The sequence below is a fragment of the Pollicipes pollicipes genome, unplaced genomic scaffold (assembly GCF_011947565.3).
Source record: "Pollicipes pollicipes isolate AB1234 unplaced genomic scaffold, Ppol_2.1 Scaffold_2555;HRSCAF=2994_pilon_pilon_pilon, whole genome shotgun sequence".
Classification (NCBI taxonomy): Eukaryota; Metazoa; Arthropoda; class Thecostraca; order Pollicipedomorpha; family Pollicipedidae; genus Pollicipes; species Pollicipes pollicipes.
This window is the reverse complement of record NW_023596136.1, coordinates 33,693,645-33,716,915: the sequence shown is the minus strand read 5'-3', so window position 1 is coordinate 33,716,915 and position 23,271 is coordinate 33,693,645. Positions and strand designations below refer to the sequence as shown.

The following is a 23,271-nucleotide window of genomic DNA, read 5'->3' as shown; positions in this document are numbered from 1 at the left end:
GAGCTGCCACATTTGACACCTTTACAAATGTAAATTTCGCCGCTGGATATCGCTTAACCCGACGCTCGGTGCACCTTAATCCGCCTAAACCGTTGCAATCATGTGCTAACAGCCTGCCCGCTTCCCAGTTCGCCAATCAGTTTTCAGTCATCTGGATGAAGCAGGCGAACGGTCTGAACTCCATTGACGTGCCGATCTCCTCCAACACGATCTTATTCACACAAGAACCACGCTTCTCGGTGGAGCAAGAAGGCGACACCTACACCCTGCAGGTCAGAAGGGGAATCAAAGGCCGCCCGGTGAATGAGGGCGGGAGTTAAACGACACCTGCGGAAAAGCACTGGGGTTAAAAGGCAGCTTTAAGCCAGATTGGGGTTCGACGATGTGTGCAGTCCAGCACTGGATACAATACGCAGACTAAACCAAAATTCAAAGGACGTCGTACCTATATTTATGGGTGTCAAGCGACGCGCTACGAATCCCAACGACTGGTATAATCGTGCGATGTGACCCACCATGAGGTAGCAGCCATGCATTGGCTCTCAAATGGTTGAGAACTTCGCGCAATTCACAGAGCCTGTTATACTGGCTTTGACCTAGTAAGTACATAATGACCTGTATCGTGATTGAGAGGTGGACAAATTGCGCGTTTTCTTTCGCTTTGATCCTGTACGTTTTTAAAACATAATGTAGCGACTCTGGTAACGTGCCGTACTACATCGCATTTACCGTGCTATTGAGAACATTACCAGTAGTGGGAATATGATGTAGTAGTCGCTGTTGATGTGTGTTCCAGATAAGTGACTTCCAGGGGTCACTGTTGATGTGTATTGCAGATCAGTGACATCCAAGAATCTGACCAGGGCGTCTACGAGTGCCTATGCCAAATAAGTGTCCAGAACTCCATCAGCGGCACCGTTCTGCTGGCCGTTCGACTGAAGCCGGTCATTTCGGACAACTCCACCAGGTGCTGCGTTGTTGAGAACAGACTCTCTTCAGAATGATTCGAATGACATCAACACGAGCACGAGAGTGACGCTGATACGAGATCACGGCATCAGGCCTGCCATGGCCTAGTATTGCGCAGTCACCCATGTAAATTTTGCCCTGTGCACTCGCAATTTTGCCCACGGCCCTGCAGCTGGTGTGTCCACCCGTAAATATCTGCAGCCTGACTGCCCTCCAAAACGCATGGGACGTGCGCCCCGAGCGGTCGCGGTACCCTGACGTCTCATGCCCGGCGCCGCCAGGTCCGTGATAGCGTCCGAGGGCGAGCGCGTGGAGCTGTCCTGCTACGCCAGCGGCTTCCCTCGGCCGGAGATCACGTGGAGGCGCGACAACAACTACCTGCTGCCCACCGGCAAGGCCATCTCCCGGTACGATCCACCAGTCTTCATCAGTGGCGTCGGCGTTAGATTTCAGAACGCGTGCGGCTTGTTCGAATGGGGATGTCGTCGTTCGGGTCGGTAAAGCGGACGTCTCGCAACTGTGCGCCGGAAACTGTGTGGGGGGGGGGGGGGGGGGGGTTCGAGTCTGGCTGCCAGCCAAGATTTTCGTCTTCCCAGCGCTGGGGCGAGCGGCGGGGGCTACGCTAAACGACTTCATATGTTTAATTGAACTCCAATGAATACAACTCCAATGACTTGCTAGCCTTCTGGCTTGGGCCCTGGTGACGTTTCACAGAGCTCAATCCCGGTGTGCTTGACTTACGATATTGTAGCTGTCCTCAGCTCCTTTGTGCAAGGTCGCGAGGCGCAATCGGTTCTGTACATTTGGCCGGCCCCCTATAATTATGATCTCTTGATCAGGGGTGTTCGCAATGTGTGACACTGCTTAATACTGATCTGTATTTCGGTGTATCATATGGCTCAAAAATTGAGGTAAACGTGTGGGCACGCTGGTTTTACCAAACATTTAGCAACCATAAATGATACCATAAATGACGCATGCAATCAAATAGCGATTCAACGAAATACCTGCATATCCCGAGCGAGCATTCCTCATGCAGCCATATTTCGCCATGCAGTTCCGCACCCATTATTTAGCCGCCGATCGACCGTCACGACATTATGTTAATCTTGGCGAGTCTAACCAGCCCGACGCCTTTTTCCAGAGGCAACGTGCTGGTGATCGAAAGCGTCAGGAAGGAGGCCCGTGGCACCTACTACTGCGTGGCCGACAACGGCGTAGGCCGCGGCTCCAAGCGAAACGTGGCCGTGGAGGTGGAGTTCGCACCCGTCATCACTGTGCCGAGGCCCAAGGTCTACCAGGTCAGCACCGGCCGGTAGGCGGGCGGCAGCTACTGTGCGTGCGCTGAGGGCCGTCCCGCCGCAAGCACCGCTGTCCCAGCGCTATACCATGCCTGATTTTCACACGATTGATGCTTGCTGCATTTTGCTTAGGTGAAATAATTGTAAAGCATTCGTTATGGCCCGTGGAAGTGGGGGCTGAGGTGGCTCGAGTATTTAATTTCATGTATTATGCGCGGAATCTTACTTTTGTCGAGTAGATTGGCGTTAGTCGAGGCATCAAGGCCCTGTTTGCCGATGTCGTCGTTGGAGAATTGCTTTGAAGATGTGGCTCTTTTATATACGCATACGACAGCTGACCGTTTGGTGTGCGTTTTTTTTATGCACAAGACATCACTAAATTAATTGTCGAGTGATTGTCAGAATGATGACCTTGGCATGGCAGTAAATATGGTTTCGGGCCATTCTGTTGCTTAGTGTGGTTCTAGAAGTTATAGGTGAATTTTTGATAGCGTCATTGTTTGAATGAGCAAGCTCATAACTAATTTGATACGTGTTGGTCTTTTTCCTGTCTTGCAGGCGATGCAGTATGACATGGACCTGGAATGCCTTGTGGAGGCGTACCCTCCGCCTAGCATCACGTGGATTAAGGATGGTCTCGTCCTGAACAACAACCAACATCACCAGTGAGTTAATGGGGGGTTGCATGCGATATGTAGGTTGATATTTTCCAAAGGGGTAAGATTATCAGGGATTATCTTCAAAACGTATCTTCAAAACGCAAGTGCATGACTTACTCGTAACTTAGCCCGGTTTCCGCCATGTTGGAAAGCAACCAAGTCCCGCTTTGTGCTGCTGATGATTGCCTGTGAGTGTGTGACCAGCTGGCCCAACCACGCCTACGTCCCTAATAACGCTCTCGTACGCACGCCGGCAGGATGTCAATGTTCGCCACCAGTGACCAGACCACCGACAGCAACCTGCGCACACTGTCCATAGAGAAGAAGAAACAGTTCGGCCAGTACCAGTGCCGGGCGGCGAACCGTCTCGGCACCGCGGAGAACTCGGTGGAGCTAGTCGGTGAGTAGCGGGTCCGCGCGCCGTGCGTCGGAGTCAGCGAGACAAGCACCGGTATCTGCAGACCAGGGCAACGCTAGAAGTTACGCTCATCCTTTGGTCAGTAACGCTGTGGCATGCGCGGGCTGCGTCCTCGCCATCGCTCAGTAAGCGCGCGGTGGAATGCCGGTGTTCGTAACGTGCACGGGTAACCTTCTGAACCTGACATCGTTCAGAGCAACGGTGGTCACTTCTCAGTTGTGTCCAGGTCTCAGGGCGGCAATGATCGACGGTGATTTTGAGCCGTAAAAGGTCTTCTTCGCCACGAACCTGCCGTAAAGCGAAGTTTCCACACGTGAAGATATTGAAGCAAGCATGAGACTTCATGAAAGGTGCTCATCTGGTCTGTTGGCATACTTTCAGAGGGAAAATACTGCTCTATGCAACATAGTTTCTCTGTCAGTTAATGCGTTTCTCAATGTGTCATTGTTTGATTACGCCATCGTGCCTTGCACAACATGTATTGAGGACCAGTTGGCGACCGTTACGTCTTGAAATCGTGCTCACGAACGCCAGATATGAAACTAATCGACAATCATGTTTTATTGACCGTGATCGTCTTATGGCTAATGAAATGGCGGGATTAGAATGATGTTACGCTGACGCCACAGATGTCTGGGTGACCTTGAAGAAGTGTCCTCGAAAAAGTCCGCACATCTTTGCGAGCCTGTAGCCCAGAAACTAGAATGGTTTGGATCTTAAGAAGGATAAGGCTTTGAAATCCACCGAATGGTCTCCAAGATGACTGTTTCAGTTTAACACCCACACAGATGTGGTATGCACCCTTTTACACGCGCTTGGGTAGAGACCAATTCGACCCACCACTCGAAGATTTTCCGGAATAGTGTTCGAACAGTGCGGGTAAAGCCGCGCCAAGTTTTGCGTGGCCGGTAGAAATTTGAGTAAGGCGAATCGCGTGGTATTAGCAATATAGATGTACCTTGCAAGGTCGCTGACCTGCGGCATCAAAAGTCAGGTCATGGATTCAGCGAAGCAAGTTTCTAGGGGATCGTTCAATCTGATGCAGGCAACGGAGTGCTAGACAAGAGTCAGGCATCGCGAAAATAGGTTTTCTTGGCAACACAACAATTAAATGAGAAAATTTGATGGACCTAGGGTAAGATATGAAGATAAGACCAATGCCCAAACCAACCTGTTTCATTACTAAGGGCTTCCTGTATTGAATAGTTTCTGATGCCCATTTCGAGTTTATTAATAGCAGGAACCGCATTATGCATCTTCCATAGAGATCTTAAAGGTCAGAGCGTCGGCCACCTGGGGCACGTGGTTAAGCCTTGCATGTCTTCAATAATTTCAATCGTGCTGCTAAGTTATCAAACAAACCAGTTTTTAAGTGCTTTTAGAAGGGCAAGTCAACGCAAAATATATTTGGTTTCGTTGATGGTATAATATCTTGTTAGTTAAACCATATTTCACGATCTGGACTGTCTGCAGGTGTGATTTAAGCAAAGATTGCGATTTTTTGCCTTTGCGCAGCTTTGGCTGTCCATCGCCTTTCTACACGCACTTTTTTGTTAGGCTAGAAACTGGCATGATTTAAGCATTTGCATCACAGATGGCTGAGAGTTGAGACCTGCCATTAAAAAAACTAACTTAGTTATGGTAAATAACGAGAACGAATGCAGCGACCCTCGATTTCATGTGCTTTTTTATTATTGAGGATCTGCCAGTATGTCCGAGTGATGGGTGTTGATATCGACGACAATTGGACGTTCAAAATTTTGTTAGTAAATGTAAGCACATGATGTGGCCATTATTTGAGCTCATCTGAACCGAGCCCCACACACCTCACACCAGCTCTGTCTGTGTCGCCGTAGCCGCCTATGCTGCGTATGTCGCATGTGTCTCCTCTGTTGCGTTTCCCTCCGCATAGACAGGCGTGGGTCGAGCGACACTGGAGGGATCTGGCGGCGGCCACTAGATCGCCACCTCGTCACCCCTCTGCGCCTTCCACGCGCGGGCAGATGATACCGAGCAGGCGATGTCGGAGACCTGTAAGGTCCACCTGTGGCGCCCGTGTCGTCCGTACCACCTGAGGCATATGTGCCGCGTGCGCTGACTGCGCCGCCTATTCCGACTGTTCCTGCTGAGTGCTGCTTGCCGCCACGGTGTTGATCGACCGACGTCCGTCCGCAGAGGCGTTCATCCCTGTGTGCCCGCCGGCCTGTAAACGTCCCCGGCTACAGCACGTCCGACGCGGCGCTCCTGCTGGCCAGAGGCCTCACCGTCTCACTCATGGTGGGCGCGGCCACCGCCGTCCGCCTCCGGCGCTGGTGAGCGCCCGCACCGTCTGGTAAGTGCTCCTCCTCCTTGGCGGTGTTTCCGTGGTAAGCGTATCCTCCCCTGGCAGATGCTTTCACAATCTCTGGTTGGTACCTGTTTGTCCTAGGTGTTTCCCCCTTGTCCTTCATGCCTGTTTGGTAAGAGTCTCGCTCCCTCTGTGGCGAATATCCTTCCTCCCCCCTCCAAGTGTCCCTTCTATAAGAAGGCCCACCTGATGGATGCCCCGGCGTTTAGTGCCTTCGTTCCTCTCAGGTGCAGATGAGTGTCTACGTGGTGATCGTTACCTTTGAGCTCGTTCCTTTCTGATACACGCTGTCGGCAGTCTAAAAGCTCGCCACTAGCTGAGAACGTTATTGGGCCTCACGCCATTGTCTCGCCACCACTGGTGACGTGGTACTCATAAGGTGCGTCAATTACAAATTGTCCACTGTCTGTCTGAGAACCTCTCAGGCGTGCTACGCTGCAAGCATGAAAGTGCGTGCACATTCTGTCTCTGAGCCTGGCAGGAGCTACCTGCGTTAACGGAGGGGGGTGATAATATGGATTGTTCATCTTGCAGAGGGGCTCGCCCTGGGCTTTGGCCCACCGCTGCAGCGCACCTGAAAGATTGTGCCGCATACCGCATCTACGCCGGCACGGACAGAATCCCTGTGTTCTGGGAGACCGTTCGGCGGGGGACAAGGTTTCGAATCCGTCCAGCACGCTGTGAAACCTGTTTACACCAGCGACTGTGCTGAGTCAGGCTTAGTGGGAGATTTCGTGTGCTACGAGCATTGCCGGTGCATGAACCTGGCGCGAATCTTTGAAGATATGCCTGTGTGGTGTGGATTGTGCAGTCTTGTAAATGTAGTTTCGTATAGCCATGCTGTGTAGTCAGTCCAGCGTTTACGGACAGGAAGTGCGCGCGTGTCTTATCATCACACAGTACCGCTGGCAATGTAAATAGGTAAGGCGTCCCTTTTAGGAGCACGAACACTGTTTGCATTCATCAGCTGCTCGGCATGCCTTACGACAGCGCAGGTATGCACATGTTCACACCATCATTGCATATGCCTCGCCGTTCGGTGCGTGGATTAGTTAGGCTGTGCGCCATTTGTGTATCACCGTTATGAGGCTTTGGAAGCTGAGAACAAAAGCTATTTTTTAACAGCTGTATGCTAGAGAGAGCAGCCTTGAGCAGGCTGGTGATTTACAACAGTTACACGCTATGATCCGAAAACGTTGATCTTTCTAGCATTTCTCCTGTTAGAGTTTTCGCGGTAGACTTATTTGTGACATGTATGGCTGCAGACTGGCTGAAGTTTCGGTAAGCGGACAGTTCACTTTCCTCGGAAGAAGCTCAATATACACATAATGGGGAAAACGGACCTCTTCCGGTCTAGCATCTTGCGGCCACGGGCTATCTTGGCGCAGCGCAATAGCGTGGCTCTGCCAGTATGCGGTGCATTCAGCGGGCTTGCCGACAATATGCGTATTAGTGACCAGAGTGGTAACCGCACACACTTAAGAATGCTACAACATGGTATGCGCATGCATTTAACTGATTGTTAAACTATGCTTTTACCATATGAGTACCAATACTAATGCTTCAAAGAACACAATAGATGCTGCAACCAACATGTTTTCCACCAGTTTCGAGAACGCTCTTAACGCTAAGGGTAGGGCATTGGTTTCACCAATTTTGTGTAACTTCATTATGCCGTCTCAGAAATATATTATGCTGCTGCCCAGGAAAACGTCCCGCTAGTAGCTTTCTGTCCACCGAACAAGTGGCCCGGTTCGTGCATGCTAATGGATTCAGATGCTGGTGACGTTCATATCGATGAGACAATGTTTACACAATGTTGGGAAATGGGATGATGCTTGAACATAAATTAAGATGGGTCCAGGCGGTCCTTTTCATCAGCACCAGCATCGTTTGTTTTGTTTATTACAACAACAGCCCCGTGCCATACCAAGAGTTCATGCGGTAGTGGAGCTGTATGGCCAACCATATTTGCATGCATTTCCAGTTGAGTCTGGCGGGGGCAGCTGTTGCCTTGCGTCTTTAAAGCGTTTTGCCAATTGGAAAAAATGTCGCTGTCTTCCGACGTCGCTCGTTTGGAAAGCGAACTGATTGAGCATTGTCATCGGCGGTGTGAAGAAGGCTGCGGGCTACTTGACCACAGATCTGACCAATCACTATTTTCTTGTGATGGTGTTAGTATTGTAGATGATGGTTGTGCTCAGTATGGAACGTGACATTGACAAGAGGTTTGTATGCGAAATACATCAACGGTGGCAAACTTTATTCAGAATTGTGTTGTGAAATCAGTGCTGGGGAAGCTTCGGAACAAGATGTATCAGGTCCGTTTTTCAGGGACATCTTCTGAACTTTTCAGCCCCTGACGATGTGATGTCCGTGAAGTTAGTGATTTGTTCGGCGATTTATTCAGCGCGGGTTCTGCTTCCTCTGAACAAAGGTCTGGAGGTCAATTATGGCACCAGAACATCCAAAGTGACCTTTATATTGCAATACCATCCAACCTTCGAGGTCAAGGGCCGAATCAAAAGAAGGGGAACTCGATGCCACCCAAAAATTACCGGCTGATTTGAAAACTGCAAGCATCAAAATATTCACAAGTGCAAGAGCTAGTGCCTGTCAAAACGTCCTGACCTCTCTAGGTCACCATTCAAGGTCAAACTCGGGTCAGAGGACGGGGAATCCCATATCATCAAAAAGTTCCCGGCCAGTTTTAAACTTGCAAGCACCAGAATACTCACCAAAGAAAGAACCAGCGTCCATCAAATTAGTCCCCGTCCTTTGGGCCCGCGTTCGACTTCGAAGGGCGACCTTGAGAGCTAAAAACTTGTTGACGGTTGCTAGTCCTCTCTGTGGCGAATATTCTGGTTCCGGCAAGCTTAACATCGGCCGGTAATTTTTGGGTGTTATGAAGTTCCCCGTCCTTGAGCCTGAATTGATCTTAAAAAGATGACCTTGAAAGGTCAGGACTTTCGGCGAACGCTAGTTTTTCTGTGGTGAATATTCTGATCCTTGTGAGTTTAAAAGCCGCCGGTAACTTTTGGGTGATGTTGAGTCTCCCCTTCTTTAACCTGCGTTTGACCTTGAAGAGTGACTGAGAAATCCGGACTTTGTGACGGATATTAGTCCTGTCTGTAGTGAATGTTCTAGTTGTGGCAAGTTTGAAATTGGTCGGTAATTTTTGAGCGATATGGAGTTTCGCGTCCTTTATGCCCAAGTTCCACGATAAACGGTCACCTAAAAAGGTCAGGACCCTTTTGATTGACGCAAGTTCTTTCTGTGGTGAATATTCTGATGTTTCCAGGTTTTCAATCGGCCGATAATTTTGGGTGATATTGAGTTTCACGTTCTTTGAGTCCGCGTTTGACCCTGAATGGCGGCTTTGAACGTCAGGACTTTCTGACGGACGCTAGTCCTCTCTGTAGTGAATATTCTGGTTCTGACCAGTTTAATAGCTGTCTGTTAACTTAAGATGATATGGAATTCCCGTCTTGAAGGGTGACCTTGAAAATCATAGTACTTTTTGACGGACGCTAGCTCTTGGGCTTTGTGAATATTTGATGCTTGCAGTTTTCAAAGTGGCCTGTAATTTTTATTGATATCGATTTCCCTTCCTTTGACCCAGTTTTACCTCGAAGGGTAGCATTATATTGCAAAAAAAAGGTACTTTTCGATGTTCTCGTACCATAATCCATCTTGAGATCTTTCTTCAGAGAAATCGGGGGCTCGTCGCTGAATAAATCACTGAATAAATCACCGACTTAACGGACATTACACACCGTGGGCATTGTGCTGTGAAACTTATCCTGTCTGCTAATGCATCAGATCTGCTTGCAACATATTCTAACCAGTGTTTTCTGAGGTGTAAAACAGTCGTATATGGGAATGCCAGCAACGCACATGGATTATTAGTCGTCATGGGTGTCGGGTATAGTCAGGTCTCAACCGTGGGCGTTAAATTTACCTACAAAACCGCTATACCATGGCAAAGAACCGACTGGGAAAGGCTGGAAGGAGTCCATGGTGATGTAAGCTCGCTCGTAATCAATGGGAAGTTATGCAAAATCCTTAACACCGAATGAAGCACTGTTAGTTATAGTTACCACTTTACTGCACGCAAATGCGATCGCCGTACGTAGCATCGCAGCACAAGGTGCCTCAAGTTGAAGGTCATGAGATGTCAAGGTTTTGAAAAACGACCTACAAAGTGATTGAAAGATAAAAAAGATATTGAGCTTTGATAGCATGCTATATCGAAACGCCAGACACGACCAGCGCACCATACGAAGCCTCAAACAATCAAGATCATAAACACTGAATTTGATGTTGGGTACAAGCAATTATATATATATATATACACATACAACACACACATATATATATATATATATATATATATAGATATATATATATATATTAGATGACTATATGTATGGGCGTGTGTGCGTGCGCGCATGCGTGTGCGTGCGCGTGCGCTTGAGCGCGCGCTTGTGTTTGTGTGTGTGTGTGCGTGTGCAAGTGGGTAATACCCAAGTGGTTAACGTACCATGGAATGGTGCACAACGACGTGCGTGCCATTCTTTGAAGTTGTTATGACATTGATATCATGTATATTTATGCGTATATATGTATATACCTATATATGTAGTATATAACGCGCTTGCGTTTGCGTGTGCCATGGCGGTGCACAACTAAATGCTGTCCTCGTTCGCTATCATCCATCCTACAAGGATCACTTAACATGTAGTCGACAGGCGGCGTCACGAACGGACACGTTCTGCCTGAGTGTCACTGGCCCATACAATTTTTGACGCACCTCTATGGTGAATAGGGAGTGTGAGGCGAGCTGCCCGAAGCCAGGTCACGGTCCAGGTAACTCTGGGGTGTGAAGCAGGTCACTTGGTACCTGTTCCACCAGGCTGCTGACGCCCCACAGTGTAAAGGCCGGCGCACTACTTCCTCAATTCATGCGCGATGAGCCTGATTGCTTTAAACCCTGCCCACAATCAGATCCACTTCATGGCAGCGTTGGGTGAACGTTGGTGTTAGGACGCGCAGACACTACCTCCGGCAAGAAACTAACTGGGAATGTGTGGAGAAATGGCCCGCGGAGAAAGAATTTTAGATCATAAAATAAATAACACAGTAACGACCGTAGGACCCAAAAATGCGGGCACAAATGGTGAGTACAACAGGTATGTAAATACTTCGTCCTTTGGAAAAACTTAGGCTGGTCGAAGATGTTTTGGATCGTTTCAGGGTGTACTGATTATGCTTAGCGAGTGTTTCACGTTTGCATAGGATTTTGAATTGAAAAGCCATCTTGAAAGACCATTTGGTGGCAGTTCAAAGCCCTGTCCTTGAGACCTAAGCCCTTCTAGTTCTAGAGCACGAGGCACAGCGAGCGAGTTCTGGTGTGGGGCGATCGAGGTGGCAACAAGCCAGGACGAACGGCTCAGCGAGTATTTAAATTAAGTCTGCCTTGGAAGATGCTCTACAGAAAGAGTAAATTGTGCCTCTTCTTGCCCGCTAGTCGTAGGATTCTGAAATGACGGCAGCAGGCTGTCATAAGAAGGAGAAGATCTTTCCTCGGAGAATGCATGAGGTAAGCAACCCAGCAAAAACACTTGTGCTGCGCTCGATCGACGCGCACTGTTGTGGGAATCGGATCGCCCCCCGGTTCAGGCCCCGCTGCAATATGCAAAACCAGTCACACGTGGGCAAAATTACTCACCATTACCGCTCTCCAGTTTGAACGTTAACCCCCTTCGTGCAGATTTGGTAAGGACTAAATGAAGAGACCCAGGTGCCCAATTGACCCTGTTGTCAAAGACTTGTGCAGCGAAGGTTGCTTGGCATCCAACGTACGCCTAGGTCCCTGATTTTACACACATGTTCAAGCTCAGTTCTATCCATACCATGCTTGGTCTGGACGAGAGCACACCTGAAGGTCATCGTGAACGTTTTGCACTTGACGAAGTCGAGGGCCAGTCCCCACCTGACCGATCACGCTGCCAGATGATCAAGATCAATCTGCAGCAGCAGTCCGCCACCCGGGGGCCTAGTTGCAGAAGATTTTTACACCACCGGCATACAAAAGACAGCCGGACTCAATGACGCACGAAAGGTCGTTGGTAAATAATGAAAAGGGAGGGTGCCCAGAGTGATCCTCCCCGGACGCCGGAGGTCACCAGCTTCCAATCGGAAGTTTTCCGTTGGCGTCTGACCCTCTGACGTCTGTCAGACAGATACGAGACAAACCAATGTGGTTTAGATTACCCTCAAATGGTATGATAGTTTTAGCTTGTGGATCAGAAGCTCATGGTTAAAGCTCTGAAAAACAGCCGGATAATCAGCGTAATGGTATTCATCTGTTATCCGTCTGACCCGGTCTCCTGAACCGATTTTGATGATGACCGTTGTACGTTTTTTCGATATAAGGTTACAATGCATCCTACATTTTGTCGAGTAGGCACTGATGTCCCCACGTAACTTACTGCGGTAGACGGTAGAGCTATGTATTAGTAAATAATATAAAACGTCTTCGCTGCAGAAACAAAGACGGACCTACCTTTGCCTTTAACCATGCATTTTGACTGTAGCACTCAATAACGATTGAGTTTTTTACGTTAAAAGTTATGTCACACTAAGTTATGCATAATTTTTGCAGCAGAAGTAATGTCAACATGATACCTATATCATAGCACGGCATTCGGTGAGAGCTTTGCCATAGCACTAATGTCGTGGACACCGGTGATGTGTGGGAAGAGGGTGGGGGTGGGGGGGGGGTGTGGGGGGCAGCTCTGTGTGCCTCTGTCATTTCAGAACTAAGAAAGTCACGGCCGGGCGGGGAAAAGTGTCTTATTTCTGTCCCGGTGATGTTTTTAATGGCCTAAAACTGGTACTTTGGGGACAACCCTATCAGAAACCTTCACAGTACAACTATAGATGTGATATAGCACACAAAATAAGGGTAGATGAAGCCCAATGCATCATAAACATCATGAATATTTTCACTTCGGAAATTGCATTCACAGTGGCCATCCATCCATGGTCATGCCCATCATTTGCTGGCCAGCCCAAAGCCCCGGTGGTTAGGCTTGTAGGTCTTGGTGCATAGAGGCCGACGCAGCGGACTTAAGGCCAGTGAGCATGTCGGTTTGGTTAAGAATCTGATACGTCGCATGCGCAGAGAGAAGCGAGAACATGTTTTGGCAGCGGCCGTATCTCAACCATAAGTGGCACGTAGCAAACCCCATGCACTATTTCACGAGATACCAGGCAACGTCAGTGTTAAAGAAACAGCTCTTGGAGGGGCTTAATATATTCATGCAAATGAGAAATAATTTATTTCCTCGCTATTTCCGAGGACAGTTGTTACAAAACCGCCTCTTTTGTACTATCCAGGGTTCCGTATTATTTTACCTCACTTTTAATTCTTACACTAACTTTGGACTATTTCTGTCAAAGACGTGTTGCCGCATCTGGAAAGCACTCGGGTTTCTATCTTTGTACTATTTTGCGCGCACATTGTATTTGTTAATCAATACAAGAGGCTAGTAACCTATCTAGATGGAATCAAGAAAGTCATCAAATCAGTGCGCAAGTCATCACTGCTGTCAACGTCCTCACTGACGGGGGGGCTTCCTTGGCTAGACAAAAGATAGTTTGTTGCGATCTTACGACTCATTCAGTGATCTGTGACCTGGGCTGTTAGCATTTAGAAATGAACTCAATATTAGTCAGCACTATTATATATATATATAATAGATATATACATATATAGATATATATATATATATATATATATATACATATACATAAATATATATATATTATATATAATATATATATATATATATACAAATATACATATATATATATACAAAATATATATATTCTTATATATATATATATATATATATATATACAATATATACATAATATATATATATATACAATATAATATATATATATATATATATATATATATATAAATATATATATATATCTATATGAGTGTGTGGGAGGAAAGGTGCGACGCGGCATCATTAATTTGTATTCCTACATGTCGGAAAAACATACGGTATACCTAGAGAATGCAAAGGAAGACTGCGTGAAAAAGATATTCGCATCCCGACATAGTGCAGGTTTCCTTGCTGCCACTACAAGGCCGCTGTTGGATATACAATCAGCATGCCGACATCGGTCCGAACATGCGTGCATATGCCGGCGTCCAGCTGACATGGACTGACGTCGGCCCGCTGTCACCCCGACCCTTGCCCGCATTTCAGCCGGCGCACCCCAGCTCTCCAGGAGATACATCCCAGCTCTCCAGCCGACGTTCGCCCGCTGTTCAGCTGATACACTCCATTTATCCAGCCGACGCTTGGCCGCTTTCCAGCCGACGTTCGCCCGCTGTCCAGACGACGTTCGCCCGCTGTTCAGCCGATGCACCCCATTTACCCAGCCGACTCTCGCCCGCTTTCCAGCCGACGTTGGCCCGCTGTTCAGCCGATGCACCCCATTCGTCCAGTCGACGCTCGGCCGAACTCCAGCCGATGTCATCCGCCCTCCATTCCAGCAAACCAGCCAGTTTCCCCGCTACAAAATCAAACAGTGTCTCCAAGATCACAAAGGTGTTCAACGTAGTTATACAATGCGTTGGCAAAGCTGGCATTCCTTAACACCTTTACATTATTCAAAGCATGATAAAGTAGTAATTTTCAGTATTTCAACATTAGCTGCGCATATTGCATGCCTACATCACGTGCACAAGCTGACCTTGCACATCCGCCGAGAGGATGGCGCAATGTTGAAGAAAAGTAAGCGTCTAGTCATGAGCTTCCGGCATTCGCCGTGCGAAACGAGAGCATGAGTCAGCTGCAAAAGCGGCATGAGTCAGTATCACACGCTCTTGATGTGCTGCGACTCGCATTGTGGTGCGCAAATATGAAGTCAACGAGGCGACCATTCCAGTCTTGTTTACTCTTAGCAGCGAGTCGCTGGTACAAATCCACTTTGCCGGCCGTCAATTTTTCTTTAAAACGATGCAAAACGTTGTAGATAAGTATTCTGGCAAACTGCTTTCGTACCATTTGCAGTTCCTTTTTAGCCTTAAAAGTAATTTTACATGCCGTTGCGGTTTATATGTTTTCTATGTCGTTGATTCACAGAGTACTTTATATGAAAGAAAAACATATGATCTCGGTCATTGGCAATCACCAGTTAAAATCAAACCGCACGGCGAGGCTTAGACATGATGATGCATGATAAAGTAGCATGAATGGCATGACGGGAGAGTGAGGAGAATTGGGACAAAGGGATATTGGTGCAGAGAGAAAACAAGCCTTTAACTGTCGAGAACTATCAACGTCTCAATACTGTTCATATATGTCCTCGAACGGCGGTGTTACATGATGGTTTTTCACCTTCCCTGCGACAACATAGCGCGCGCAGCACGTAGACTCGAAACAGTACTTTTGAGGTTGCATTGCAAGTCATTCGCATAACCCATTTGTTGGCTAAAACAAAGCGAACATAGTTAATTTGAAAGCCGCGAGGTCTGTGTTATCATGTTTAGATAAGAAATACTTGCAAAACTTCCACAAATGATTGCAGTGTGCGGTGAAAATGACAACAAATATATATTACACAACGAAAGCAAATGCAGGACATTTAAAGTTTGGTCCCTCCATCACTCTTAGTACTGGTAATGATGTTGGTTTCTGGAGCGTCCGATAGCGCACCACTCTGCGTCGAGAGCGGCTCCGGCGTACGAGGCAGCAGCCACTGCCACGAAAGACACAGAAGATCTTGACCCTGATGCTGACGAACCTGGGCCTTAGGCACCTGGGGTCATTTCACTTGAGCATTCACTTCTATCCTGAGGAAAGTTTTAAACAAAACGAAACATTAATTTACAAAGTATCTTCACTTTGGCATGCTGCACTGTCCATCGCTGAATGCATCCAACTATGTCTTTCTCGCGCCTGTGTTGCCTAATGTTTGCATCTTTTGAGCACATTAAATTCAAAGTTGGGTCACACTTAGCCATGTTGCAGTTACTCCCTTATTATGCACAATTTGGCGACGCTGAATATGATGCTGAATTCAACTCGGTGAAAGGTATGTTGACTTAGGATGCAGGATCAACGTGGATCAAGCCACCCGTGACGCACACAAGACTCAAACAAGCCAGTGCACACGTTGATTTAAAACTCCGATACCTGCGATGATTGCCTTAGGCGTCTAACCATAAGGCATACTGGTATGCTAATTCTGATGAAGAGGAAGATGTCGCCTGTGTCTACGGGTACTCCTGAAAGTATAAAGACGCATAAGTCTGTTCTCGATTTGCGGCATGTTACCGTCCGTCTGGTGTTCTGCGAACGGCATTGTCAGCCTTGGACGGACAGGTAATATGCCGAAGCTAACGAATGGGAGAGTGAGGATTATACAAGCCAGCAATTTGCTTGGGAGGAGATTGGAGAAATCTTGGGAAACCACGAGTCTCCCCAACTGGCTTGGGAAAGACTGGGGCTTCCCAAGGTTTCCCGAGCAAGCTTCTCTATCGGGCGTCGCTTGGGGAAACTCAGGATTTCCCTGAGCCTCTCCGATCATCATACGTAGTTCGGGTGCCGCATGGGACTCCTTGACTGGCCGTTTGGGGAGAGGTTGGCAAAGTCCGATCAGAATATGTCATTTTTCAGTGTGTCACCGCATTGGCAGCCCGGGGAACGCTCTAGACAACCCTTGGACAAATATTGGAGTACGGTCCGAAACGGGCTGGGAATCCCACCCCACTTTTGGGGCTGATCCCAGCTATTACGCAACCGGCAAAGTTGGGGAACGGTCGGGATATCCCAGTTGGCATTGGACCGAAATTGCTGACTAGGAAGCGTGAGTGGGAAAGAATGACAAAAATAGCTGAGTGACTTTCTGTTCATGGACAGCCTTTTCTAAGAAAAACACCGAAGTAGACATCCCACCCGCGAATGCATACGCCGATAAAAATGGGCATTTTTCACTAAGCGACACCTGACGGACACAGATAGCTATACACGTGCACGGAGGGTGGCCACTGGGTAACGCGTTCAACGTCATTTTTCACTAAGCGACACCTGACGGACACAGATAGCTATACACGTGCCCGGAGGGTAGCCACTGGGTATCGCGTTCAATGTTTATTGAAAAGTAAACAAGCTAAGAAATACAATTCAACTTAGTGCTGTCACCAACGGATTCAGTGGGAGGGAGCAATTAGCCATGATTTACCCTCCACCTGCTCCCAGGTAATGACTTTGTAACCACATATCAAACTGCTGTGATTACTAGTTTGAAGCCACTGTGGAGTATTACTATTAGTGACGTGCTCGCGTTAAGGATCTAGGATGCCTTTAAATTATCCTTCACCGAAACCATCATCCTTGTAGGATTAAAGATGCCACCAGGTGCTGGACATTTGTCAAATCAATCAGTATGTTTTGAATTTTTTTCAATGCATTAAATCGTCTGTGAACCTATTAAAATGTCTCAAACGTCAATTCGTCTGCATTGGCCAACAAAAGCAAGCCAGTCCCATGCTCATCCGTGTGCTGCCGAAATGTTCTCATGCAGTCCAATCCGTTGCGCGGGACCATCCACCATTCGTGGATTGGTTCAATCCGTGAAGCTCTCTATTATGGGGGCCCAACATGCCAAGCGCCAATCAACTTTGGATAGTTTTTCAGGCGCTTCAGAGACAATTAAACGAGCCTATCTTCTTCCACATGTGCCAAGATTACACGTAAGGCAATGGGGGCGATGTTGACATTGCCCGCCGCTGAAATTATCGCTTTGTTTGATTGGGCCGGCAATTCTGGATGTGGACTTTGAGCTCTGGCGTTGCCAAGCCATTGATCCAAATCCAACGATGCCTTTTCATTTCTAAATTTACCTTTATTTGAATGCACCTTTGAACTGTTAGAGTCATTTAATGCTCTTTCCCTGGCAAAAAGGAACAGGACACTAAGATAATCGTAGTGGTATGCTCGCCGGCCTATGGAAACGGATGCCCGTCACAAGCAGCAGTACATCCGCCAACATTAAAACACCCCCAGAGGTAAAAAACACGCCCGTCTCCCAAAAAAACAAATGGACTGATCTATCTCGTTAACCCTGGCCATGCTTCGTCGTCTTTCATAACGCGGACTGATAGTGTGTGTGGGGGGGGGGGAGGGGGTGATGCGAATACCACCATCTGGCGTTTCCAGAGAAATGAAGATACAGCTTAGCAGAAAACACCAGCGGATTTCGCTCAACAAGATCCCGCGATTGGTGCTAGCTTGCATGCTGTTAGCTCAATAATTGACCTTAGTATGACGCGTCATGTTGAGTTTTCTAGAAAATCGCGCTTCTTCAGCTTATATTATACTTACGAGACCATGAGTTGTGGGATCACGAAACTTAAACAGGCGAGTTCTTTGTTTACCATTGAGTACAATGAATCCTACGTTTATGTGCTTTGGGGATGCGTTTATCGCATATGGCTCTGTTAATGTAACAGCACGACCCGTCGCGCGCTTCCGCGACATCGACAGCTGCCGCCCGCCGCCCGCGCCGGCCGTAGATCGCGTGCAGTATTCTTTAAAAACCGCCGCTGCTTCGGAACCAGGCAAGCTAGGAACACGTTATTGGTGTCGAGCACGCACAATGAACGCCTTATAGTCAAATCAATCTTTGGGCAGAAAGATATTCTCATAGAGCCGTAGGGGGATGGATCAACCCCTTCCCCTTTTACGCTTGCTGATTGCTATATTCAGGTACATTCTGCCATTTATTTTTTTCATTTTTCTATCATTTATGCCAATGAGAAAGTGAACGTGGCAGAGCCCTTATCCTTGCCTTATGTGCACAATACTCCCTGGGCACAGAACAGTTTCCAGCGTCTCTTTCAACACTAACTTAAGAAAATTCGCAATGACACTCTGCTCATACTGAGGCTAAATATTCAAATTCTTATATCACGTGTGAGCTGCAGTGAAATGAACATCTTCACGCAATGAAAGAACAAATGCTCACAAGCTAGATATTCGGCGACATGCCTCGTTCGCGACCAACCACTACATATTTCGTTGGACAGGCACCAGTGCAAAGTTGGGTATGCTCAACCCACTTGCCTCGACCAATATTTGCAGGTGGCTACTCCTCCTCACGACGCCCACTTCTCACCCGCCGAATGTTATATTCAAGTTTGCCTGCGCTTACCAGCTCCCATATTCCTATTGGCAAAACGCATACAGGGCACAAATCCAGATGGTTAACAATGGTCAGTGCTGTCATAGTGCATTTTAAGGCAAATCGCGCCACTCTGACAAGAGCGGAATTATGCAACACAAAAATAATGGCGTCATTAGTATCTAAGTCATCATCACTCAACTATACTGTGCTTTTTCCAGTAAGACATATATCTTACGCTGTGCTTATAAATCGAATTACTTGTTGGATTGCTCCAATGCAAAGCTGATGCACAATCTCAGCTTGACAGTGACGGTTACGGTTACATCACGTCATATCATACTCATATGCGAAGTTTATGTCTTCCGTGAACGGTTAATTTTTACGCGCATGAGAAAGCGCCGTAAGGACAAAGATCATCAAAAACTGAACTAAAATGACCGTTCAAAAAATTGGGACGCAGCGGTGTGTGCCCACAAATCGACCACAAGCTGCACCCCACACGGCAGTGCTGAAAAAGGGTGCAGGCTTTGATGTGTGCCTGCCACGTTCGTGGGCGAGTGGAACACGCGGTCGGCATTACAATAGTGTTAACTTGCACGACCAGTACCGCCACTGGAATGTTCGTGCTTGCCGCAGTATATAACAAATGCTTTAGTCGTGCCAGATAAGGACTGAGATTCTAGAAGGCTCAAGAGATCAGATCCCGCCTTAATTTTCATAGTTTTCTTCCATCTCACGCTGACTAAATCAAGCCGAGAGCTGAAAAACTAAGGGACGAAATCAAAACGGGCTAAGTTTCGGGTTTTGCTACGTTAGCCTGCAATACGATTGCCCGCCTCCCCCCAAGAAAAAACGAAAGGCTGAAACCGCTAGTGAGTTTTGTTCCCAATTTGTGTTAGAAATCGCATCAAGATCAAATAAACAGGATCAAGCAAAATATGAGGAAGTAGACTTGGGGTTGAGTTGAGAAAAAATGCTGGCGACAGCTGTGACGTGGCGCACGCGCTGTGGGGCGTGATGGCGCGGACGTGAAATATAGGGGTGTCACTCAAAACAGCGTGCGTGTGGACATGGTATTTTGGTCCGAAATGAATACATCCCGCCGCTTTCGCAAGAAATGACACTGAGCTTTGTTTCAATTTTAGAGGACAAACGCTAGTCAGTCATCTAATTCTCAGTCAGTGTCAGATATCTAATTCAGTGTCAAAAGTAACAGCCCGAGTTGAAAGATACTCGATTAATTTTCTGAGCCATCTTTTGTGTACATCCAACTAACTTAAGGAATGGCTTGCGGTGATATATTTATGTGCATTGTTAAGATGCAATTTATACTCTTATCCACACAATTGCGGTAAAACAGTTATCTTCTCGTGCCTTTCATTCTACATCTTGCGATTTGAAAAAAAATGTTGTGCATGATGAAACTCATCTGTACATAGTAGGTTCATTTTGGAATATAATCAGGGCTTATGATACAAGTCTTATTTGTGACGTTCACCAGGTCCTGGGTGCAACAGCTGCCTGCAAGGTGCTGTATTGTCAGTTTTCACTGATGGTTCATATGAACGCGATATGCAACTGCGCTCACCGAAACCGGCGCACATTTCAACAGAACGGGCGTCTTGAATTCAAAGTACATTACTCAGAAATACTGCCGTCACGGAAGGCCGCGCGTGTATGCCATAGTGCAAGGCTCCAGGGGCCGCGACCCGGTGCCTCCTCCCCCTCGCGTTGGCGACGCCCCGCCAGCGCGCGGGCTCGTCGCGCGCCGGGCGCCGGCACCGCCCTCTGTCGGCGGACGGCAGCTCCGCTCCGCTCGGTCACGTTTGACTCGCTAGTTGTGGCCGGCTGCCGCCGCGGCGCTAGCGTCAGTTGTCCGTGTGAGGCCTCGCGGGTGGCTGTGGGGCGTTGGAGCTGCTGCTGCCGCATTTTAATCTCTTACTTGTGTGACTGAGCTAGACCTTAGAGCTGTCAAAATGAAGTTTGAATACATTTTCCTGCCCTTCTTGATACAAGGTAAGACATTGCGTCGGTTACTGTATCGTCCTGGAACGTGGGGTCTTTCCGGGTCGCTGCGGCGCATGACCGTTTGTACTGCCAGGGTTGTGCTTGCTGCGTGGTTTTCATTGCACTCTTTAGAATCAGCTGCGCTCTTTTTCGAACGTCCTAAAGTTGTTCTTAGAAGTGGTGTGAGAGCCAACCGCCTCTGAAAACAACTCCTTCTTCAAACTCTTTGTGGTGAACGGGCGGCTTCCCAGATCGATACAAGGTGTGGTCGAGGCGCAGACTCGGTCGCTTACGCCCCCGCCCACGTGTGACCTGTGACCTTTGCTGGCCGTCTGGAGGCTGGTGGACTGGCGTGAGGTGGACGCCGGCCGCGCGGCCGGCGGGCGGTTTTTGTTCGCGGCCGAGCGGGTGGCGCGGCCGCCGCTCGCCTCGGCTTTGTTTGTCGGACCGCCGCGGGGCCGGCTCGCCTGTTTGTCGCCGAGGATGCCCCACGGCCGCGCCGACATCAACAGGAGACCGCGCTCCTGGCTCGGAGATGGGATTAGACGAGACGCCCCTCCGAGCGCTCCCAGCAGATCGATAGCTCGCCCCTCAGGCAGCGCCGGGATGAGACTCGTTCGCCTCTGGCTCCCGGCGGATCGATGCCACTGCTCCGCCGACGCTGAGCGGTGCCACTGCGGCTGGTGGACGGCCAGCGCCACCGGCCAGCGGCCGCGCCATGTCCCGGTGCTGGGCGCGCCTTTGTTCACCTCTTCTCGCGTCGGGATCGCTGCCATATTGATCGAGGGCTTCCGTTAGGAGGTCGGTTGGTGGGTCGGCCATTTTTGAACGGAGTGCTGGAAAGAAACGAGCCTTGTGCTGCCTATAATTCGTATCAGCGAACAACAACCATAGAAACATATCTTGTAAATATATACATGTATATATATATATGAATATGTATATAGTATAAAACATATATGTATACATATACATAATGTGAGATTTTAATTATATAACATGCCATGTTTAAATGTGAGGCTCCGTCTGTCGCTAGGCATCCTAAAATCCACGGCGTAAAGTTATAACGTGTGTTTGTTGACCTGCATGCACACCTTACAGCATCATGCACCCCTTACAGCATTTGTTCACTAAGGTCTTTGGACGTGGCACAAAGCTGTTTCCGTTTTTCCTGCCAAGGGAAACAATCCAACGAAATTGCAAGAACTATTATAAGAAAACGCCGATATTTTGCCCGTACCCCACCGCGTTTGGTTTCCTGCCCGCCGGCATCTGGAAGCGGAGCCGAGATCCTTGATCTGGAAACCGGTTCTGCAGAATTCTGGGACCCGCACAGTTTTACCCGAGGTCGCATACCTGCCGAGACCCATTCAGTACGTCATTCGACGTGGCGTTCGCTCAGTGCGCCCACACACGGTGCTTAATGCGCTCGTAACACGTAGGTGTCTAACACCAGCCTTATATTGTCATTATATCATTAATTATTACATTGTAACTCATTTAGTAGTCTTATGCTCGTATATGGTAGCCGTATGGGGCAATGCATATGGCTTAAGGATTCATATGAAGTTAAATGAACTATTTTTTGTGCGTTCATTTTCAAGCAATAATAGCATGATAAACATTTACAGGTTGTAGAATATTTTAACATGAGGTTTTTTTACTCATTCTGACAGGCATATAGCGAACTATATCAGCCGGGGCAGGCCTACCTTGCGATCCTCAGTAACTAGTCGATATATGTAAAGCTCTGGAATGACGTAGGCGTACACCACCGGCGGTGATTGCGCTTCTGCCGGCTTCTGAGTCACCACATCAGCAGCTCTGGTGCTGCTCTGAGTCAACAGGTCCGGCTGGTGATTCGCTGCCGGCCCGGAAGCGGAGGCGACCACGGCGCGCGCGGGGCGAGCCACGGCAGTGCTAGCGCTACCTTGCGTGGAGCTCGCCAATCTGGGTGCCCTGGAGACTGCATGCCCACACAGGAGCGTAGCAGCACTGTAATCAGGCGCAGTATCCTCGAGTGGTCGGAAGTCGGTATTCGGCAGATATGGCGTGGACGCGAAATGAGGCGGGCACCCGATAGGATATTTTATCGCTCAATCCCGCTATCATATATAAATCAATCGCTCAATCCCGCTATATAATCCCACTGTCGCTGGTCTACGGCGTGGTATGGAGCACACTAATACACAATAGCCTCTGCCGGGCAGAAAATTTATGGGGCCATCTAGACTCTCGTGGATGAGCCTACCTTCGAATTTCCAAGATGTGTCTGAAATGCAGCTAGATACTGCCTACGCTGCGTTCTGGGCCTGCGACCAATGAGTTTCAAATGTCTTTTTAAAAGCGTTT

At 48.2% G+C, this 23,271-nt stretch overlaps 1 protein-coding gene across 1 annotated transcript; it reads left to right on the top strand.

Annotated features, from left to right (window-relative positions):
• Positions 1-128: 128 nt before the first annotated feature.
• Positions 129-5,554, top strand: LOC119112261 (lachesin; the record flags this gene model as incomplete). Its single annotated transcript, XM_037236370.1, is given in 7 exon segments — positions 129-272; positions 837-967; positions 1,251-1,376; positions 2,114-2,270; positions 2,829-2,935; positions 3,187-3,329; positions 5,523-5,554. Coding segments are annotated over 7 exon segments (840 nt in total), but the record flags the coding sequence as incomplete, so codon positions are not given.
• Positions 5,555-23,271: the final 17,717 nt, after the last annotated feature.